This window comes from Capsella rubella, unplaced genomic scaffold (genome assembly GCF_000375325.1).
Source record: "Capsella rubella cultivar Monte Gargano unplaced genomic scaffold, Caprub1_0 scaffold_4, whole genome shotgun sequence".
NCBI classification, from domain to species: Eukaryota; Viridiplantae; Streptophyta; class Magnoliopsida; order Brassicales; family Brassicaceae; genus Capsella; species Capsella rubella.
Window position 1 is genome coordinate 11,785,703 of NW_006238920.1, and position 6,186 is coordinate 11,791,888.

At 33.3% G+C, this 6,186-nt stretch overlaps 1 protein-coding gene across 1 annotated transcript; it reads right to left on the bottom strand.

The window, feature by feature from the left end:
* Positions 1-2,416: 2,416 nt before the first annotated feature.
* Positions 2,417-4,174, bottom strand: LOC17887867 (60S acidic ribosomal protein P0-1). Its single transcript, XM_006295947.2, has 4 exons — positions 3,830-4,174; positions 3,621-3,689; positions 2,695-3,186; positions 2,417-2,604 (listed from the first exon to the last, which is right to left on the bottom strand). The coding sequence occupies exons 1-4, from the start codon at positions 4,085-4,087 to the stop codon at positions 2,464-2,466; spliced, it is 960 nt and encodes a 319-aa protein (XP_006296009.1). The 5' UTR covers positions 4,088-4,174; the 3' UTR covers positions 2,417-2,463.
* Positions 4,175-6,186: the final 2,012 nt, after the last annotated feature.

A 6,186-nucleotide genomic window follows, 5' to 3' on the forward strand; every position in this document is an offset into this window, starting at 1 on the left:
ACAAAATAAAGTTGTGCATACTCGTGTTTTTCTTTTTCTTTCTTTCTTACTTTATAAAATTGTATCAATGGGAAAACAAAATTGGTTATATTCTTGTAATGTGTGGATAAAACTCATTATGGAAATGTAAAATTATAAAATACTAAAAAAAGAGTCAACAAAGGTTTAGCTATCCCATAAAAAAAAACAGGTTTCCTCAGAATGAAGCATGTCTCCGGCCGCATTATTCGACCATTATCCATTCATTCCTCCTCAGTTTTTATTTTCTTACTATATCAAGGAACTAAATAATATAAATTTAAAATGATTAGGAATAATTCAATTTGGGTGTTGCGAAACAAAGGTAAATGTCATCCCCAAACCAAAAATCTCAGTTTCAAGGTTTTTGGTTGAGCCTAATCTAAAGCATTAGTATCTAGCTCTATTTTTGTCTACACTCAATCGAAAAATATCAAATACTAGTTAAAAGACGAAGACTTCAACAGACAACGATACCTGAACAATCAATTACAGTATATATTTCCTTGGTAGTTGTATGAATAATTTTTAATACTACCTTGGGTGCAATTTTTAGCTATTTGTTAAACTTTTAGTAGATGACATGATTCGGATAAAGTTTGGTATGGGAACACATCACAGTGCCTAAATTCCTCAATAAATGCCGGAAGGAATTGAGAATTATATTTGCATGTGGATGAGATCAAACTATTATACACACACATATAAAATTCTTCTGATGGGACATTCTTAATTTTTCTATCTGTTTTTTTTTTCTCTTAGCTCTATTTTATATTCTTGATTTTCTTTAAACAAAATTAATAGCCAAATTTATATATTGAAACATAATAATGAACTGAAATAGGATAATATATCATCATCTTAAATTTACGTGAAATTATTTCATAAGTTCTATTTACTTTTTGTGTTGAATAGGTATTTTACAAAAAAAATTCACGCACTTGCTCCGGATATTATTGCACTCATAAATTAACGAAGGTAAACAATAATATATCATTCCATGTGAGATCTCTCCATCATATATCATAGTTTTAAAAACTATTGTGAAATCTCGTACGAGATAGAACTTAGAACTATGACGTTTGTGGATGCAAATAATATAATAAGTATATTTTTTAAAAGTCGTAACAAAATTTTCGATGTATATCCATTTGGGAACATGGGAGACATCTTCCTCTTCTTCTTCGATGTCGGACTCTTTTTTTGACTTTTATGTGACAATAAAATTGTATACAACAAACTTGGAATCAATAATAATACTTATGCCATCACAAAAATAAAAAAAATGAAGTCCTTATCCACCAAAAGTCCCAAATGTTTTATTTTTCCTTCTAAAATTTACAAAAAGCTGATTTAATTAACGGTAATCAAGCACCACATTCCTCGTTGTTTTTTTTTTTTTTTTTTTTTTCGTTCTTTATAATATTATATAAGCGACACGACATATTCCACTTTCAACTCCGCAATTCCCACGCTTATGTTTGTGTCCTTCCTATCATGGGAATGCCGAAAATGGGTCTGATCCAATTTTCATGAATTTCTATTCTTTCTTTTGACAATTATCAACAAAAAAGCATGCCTTTGTGTTTCAAACCAGATTATAAAGCATGCTTATCCCCGTTAATTATTTTTAAAAACTGTTTAATTGTAAAGGATTGATCAAGTTAATTAAGCAGTCTTCTGAACATGTTTTTAATAATTTGATGCTGTTTTATAGATATATGTATGTAAAGGAAAGCGTGATGTGAATTATTATTATATAATAAGTGAGGTTTTGGTACTTCAAAACCACCATTTGAATCATACCTACCTAGCAAGACTGCAACCTTTAAGATAGAGCTAAAACACCAACCGCAAATATTCAAGATAAGCTGGCCTGTGCTTTATGAGCTTTAGCTCTGGGCCGGCCCTGGTTTTACATTAAACTAAGCAAGCCTGTAAATAACCACTTTCAAAAACCAAGCATCTTAACAAAAGTTGAATAGTTTCAAACCACTTATGCATGTTTGGTACCAGTAATAAATACATCCATGCCTAACAAGTGAGATTTCCAAGTTGCAGCATAGGTCTATGTAACCATTGTTTGGTACCAGTATGCTATTCACATACTCAAAAACAAGCATCCTGCATTCATCATCATTTATAATATAGAAAAGATCATTCTCCTCCAAAAAAATTGACAAATTCAGCGAGCATAATAAAACAATATCAAGACCATGGACAGAACAGCAAAATAACGAAAAGTTACTAAAGACACAATGGAGATAGAATACACAACATGTCAACATAACTCATACGTCATAGTATAACTGAGCTTAAAAGAAATTCATATTTTTGATGAAGAAACAAAATGTCCATAAACATATGCAACAAAAATAAATTAAAAGGTTCGAACGTAATGAATGGGACATAAAAATAAATATGAAAGGCTACTACTGGCTTAGTTTAACCGAACAGATTGAATCCCATGTTCTCATCAGACTCTTCTGCAGCTTCTTCCTCCACAGCTACGGCCACAATAGCTCCACCAGACTCTACTAAAACCTGTGCCGCCGCCGTACTACCTGCAAACCAGCTGGTTGGATCCTAATCCATAAATTTGCAATTAACAAACATTTTCACGACTCATCAATCATAATAAATTTGAAACACAAAAAAAAAGTGGACAGGACAAACCTTTAGGCACTCTTTCACATTCTCAGACCGAGGAAAAGAATACTCAGTAGCAAAGGCAACAGCAACAACATTCTTGTAAGCATTGAGGAACATGTGAGGCGCAGCTGCTAAGGTTGGGTAAGAGGCTGCAAGAGAAAGTGCGGTGATCATCGAGACACCAGCTGCAAACTTGTCAACAAGGTCATCTTCAGTGAGGTTGAGCACTTCAGGGTTAAACACTGAGCCATTATCGTAGACTGACTCGACGGCTAGGCCATAAGAGAACGGTCTGATCCCAAGCTTGGCTAAAAGCGCAGCCTCGGATGAACCGACTTTGTCGCCTTTCTTGATGAGCTCCACAGGGGTTATGATCTCAACAGTGCCTTTGTTGATTTTTGTAGGAATGTTAAGCACCTGGAAGAAAGAGGTCTGTGAAGGGTCAAGACCGGTGTTTCCTGGTTGCACAACCACATCAATTGGAGTGACTAAACCCACCCGAGCCGGAGCTCCAACCTTTTCCAAAACAGGACAAGGAATTTATATCAATTAACATTACAAAGGCTAAGTTTAAAATAAATATTCAGTCAGTAAAAAAATACGAAAGGGAGCTACAAAATGTGACCCTAGGAGACTAGAACACTCTTAACTCCAATTATTAATGTGGTTATTAACCTAAAGCAATAGGTTCAAGGATGATCATACACTAACCAAATCATCAATCAGTGGTAAACTAGAAATGAAGTCTCCTCAAAGCTCTATGAACCAGATGATTTAAATTACCCTATTGGATGTGGCTGCATTTTAAGCAAGAACACATTTCAAATCCCAAAATGCAAACTTTCACTTTCCAAGCTAGCTAAAAATGTCGACCATACTATCAATCCATAATTGCACTATACTAAAACTTAAAAACAACAATAACATCATATTTAATCAATAAAACAAACCTTGTACTTGGCAACCTCTTCACTGACTTCCTTCAAATCACCTTTGGTGAAGATCAACCCGACATTCCCCTGTTGCATAAATTCAACAACAAACCAAATCAAACTCTCTATATAGAGAGATATAAAAAAATCTCATAAACTCAAACCAAAAAACCAATACTTAATCCAAAATGAAAACAACTACCCAAGAGGAGAGAAATGAATTAAACCTGAAGAAGAGGAAGGAGACTGAGGAAAGCTTGATTGCCAGTTTCATCAGCATGAATCCTGACAGATCTCTTCATCATAGTGTTCTTCCCCATGAGTACAACCGAATCACGGCGTAAACCTTTCCGAATGTTCTGAAGCTGAGTGGATCCAACATTGTCAGCTGCTACCACAAGGATCTGAGGGTACTCATTCAGAAGCTGACAAAGCTTCGAATCATAAACGACCTTCTTCTCGGCCTTTGTTACTTTCACCGCCATTGCTACTTAAAATGCTAAACTGAGTTAAATATAAAAGAAAAAAAAAAACTAAAATGAGGGTAGGAGAAATGGAGGGCCTAGACGAAGCTGAAGCTCGTACAAGGCGGACAGCGAATTGGCGCCGTCTCTTTAACCTCTGTAACTGTTCTTTCCGAGTAAAGAGAGAAAAGAAACAAAAAAACTAGGGAAGATTGCTAGAAGATGTTGAAGATGATGTTTTTGGGTTTATATAGTTTCCGGGGTACGTACGGCATGTTTTAACGGTTAGGGTTTGTGGGGTGACCTATATATCTAACGGTGTATATTTGTTGGATTTGTAATAATACGATCTTTTATCTAAGTTGGGCTTGAGATGTGTGTTCGAATGAGTTTTTAAGCCCAATATTACCACTAAATAAAGTTAGTGCATGCAATGCATATGTTTGGCATTGTTGGCCATCCTATCGATATTGACGTCACTTTCTTCACGAATCACGACTATGCAAGTTTAACGTAACAACTAAGAAGTGTGGTATCCTGATCTCAAGAGGGGGCACGGGATAGGTAGCCAAGTCGTTACAAATTTGGTCATATCTTATACGGATTAATTTATAAATGTTATTAGCAATATCCTCATGCGAAAAGGATATGAGTGAACCAATTATATGAATTGAGTCATGAAGCCTCTACTTTTTTCTTATGTATTTTTCATTTATAAACTTCTTTCTGATAAAGTTATAGCCAAACTATAATAAATACTAGTGTTCAATTCAATCGTTAAAGCGTGTCTAAAGAAATGAGAAGGCTCGCTTTTTTTTAAAAAAAAAAGAAGGGCATGATTGATGATGATGATATGTATATATAGGACACTCTTTGAATTTAAACCATGATTGCAATTGTTATGGATTCTCTATAATGGATTATATGCTTTTTTTTCTATGTTTTGGTCGCCTTTTTCTAATAATTTCTTTTTTCTACGAAAGAGTAAGTGAATGACTGTTTAAGAGCCTAAACTTTTTCTAAGTACTACATTAGTATAACTTTTAGGCAAGCCACATAATCATTTTTGTTTGTCAATAGAGTCCATATGGTACTTTTCTGGTCACAACTGATTATGATTAAGATGGAAGTTGTGTAATAAGAATCTCTACAGTCATATTATGATTGTATCCAAAACTGACTAATTAATTAAAAAAATTAGCAATTAATCGCACACTTTAACCAAAATTTTCAATATAGATTACATACAGAAAAAATGTTTATACGAACACTTACTTCTTCGAGGATAAGAGATAAAGACAAAGAAATATCAAACGTTTCGTGATTCTGTTGTAATTATGACAAATACAAAAAAGTTGTAGAAAAGAGGAAAAAGGATAGGGAGTGCTTATTATTATTTCTTTCATACCCTACACTCACAAATATTTAAAGTTTGAGAAATAAAACCTTCAGATTTATTTTAAGCATTAACATAAAACAGTAACTGTAATTAGCTCAGTCAGTATATTGGGATACTCCAGTTTTTTATACCCAAAATTATAAATATGAAGTTAAAACTGGAAATTGTTGGCACATAGTTGACCATAATATAGCTGTAAAACATGTATTTAGGAATTTTTGTTTTAAGGAAAGAAATATTAAATTTTAAATTCAAGAATTCACAACTTATGGGAAATTACACTGTGACCAGCTATGATGTGAGTGTATTTTACAAGTAACTAGATTCGGACCCGCGCTACAGCACGGGGGAAAATTACCGGGTTTGTAATCCTTTGTACGTTGCGGAATAATTTATTTGTGTTTGCTTTACTTTATTTTGATTATTGATTAAATTCTATCATTTTTAGATTGTACTTTTTGTGTTGGTTTCGAATATGTTCAAAATTATTTAAATTGTATGATTTTAGTTGGATTATTAATTTTAGAACAATATGTGACATATATACATGTATAAATATTATACTATGAATCATTTTTAAAGTTTAGGGATTGACCCGCGGTACACCGCATAATCATAAATACATGATTTTAACTTGGACCTTTCATGCAGTTTTGTAAAATTGCAAATCTCTAGAATAAACAAATAAAGAGCCAATGATTTCTTATTTCTTATCGTGTTA

What these genes read in the sequence shown, in the direction of transcription:
- LOC17887867 (XM_006295947.2), bottom strand. Translation starts at nt 4,087, where the DNA reads ATGGCGGTGAAAGTAACAAAGGCCGAGAAGAAGGTCGTTTATGATTCG. An exon ending in GTCTCCTTCCTCTTCTTCAG is followed by an intron (nt 3,690 to 3,829) that starts GTTTAATTCATT and finishes TTTATGCAACAG; the next exon opens with GGGAATGTCGGGTTGATCTT. An exon ending in AAGAGGTTGCCAAGTACAAG is followed by an intron (nt 3,187 to 3,620) that starts GTTTGTTTTATT and finishes GTTTTGGAAAAG; the next exon opens with GTTGGAGCTCCGGCTCGGGT.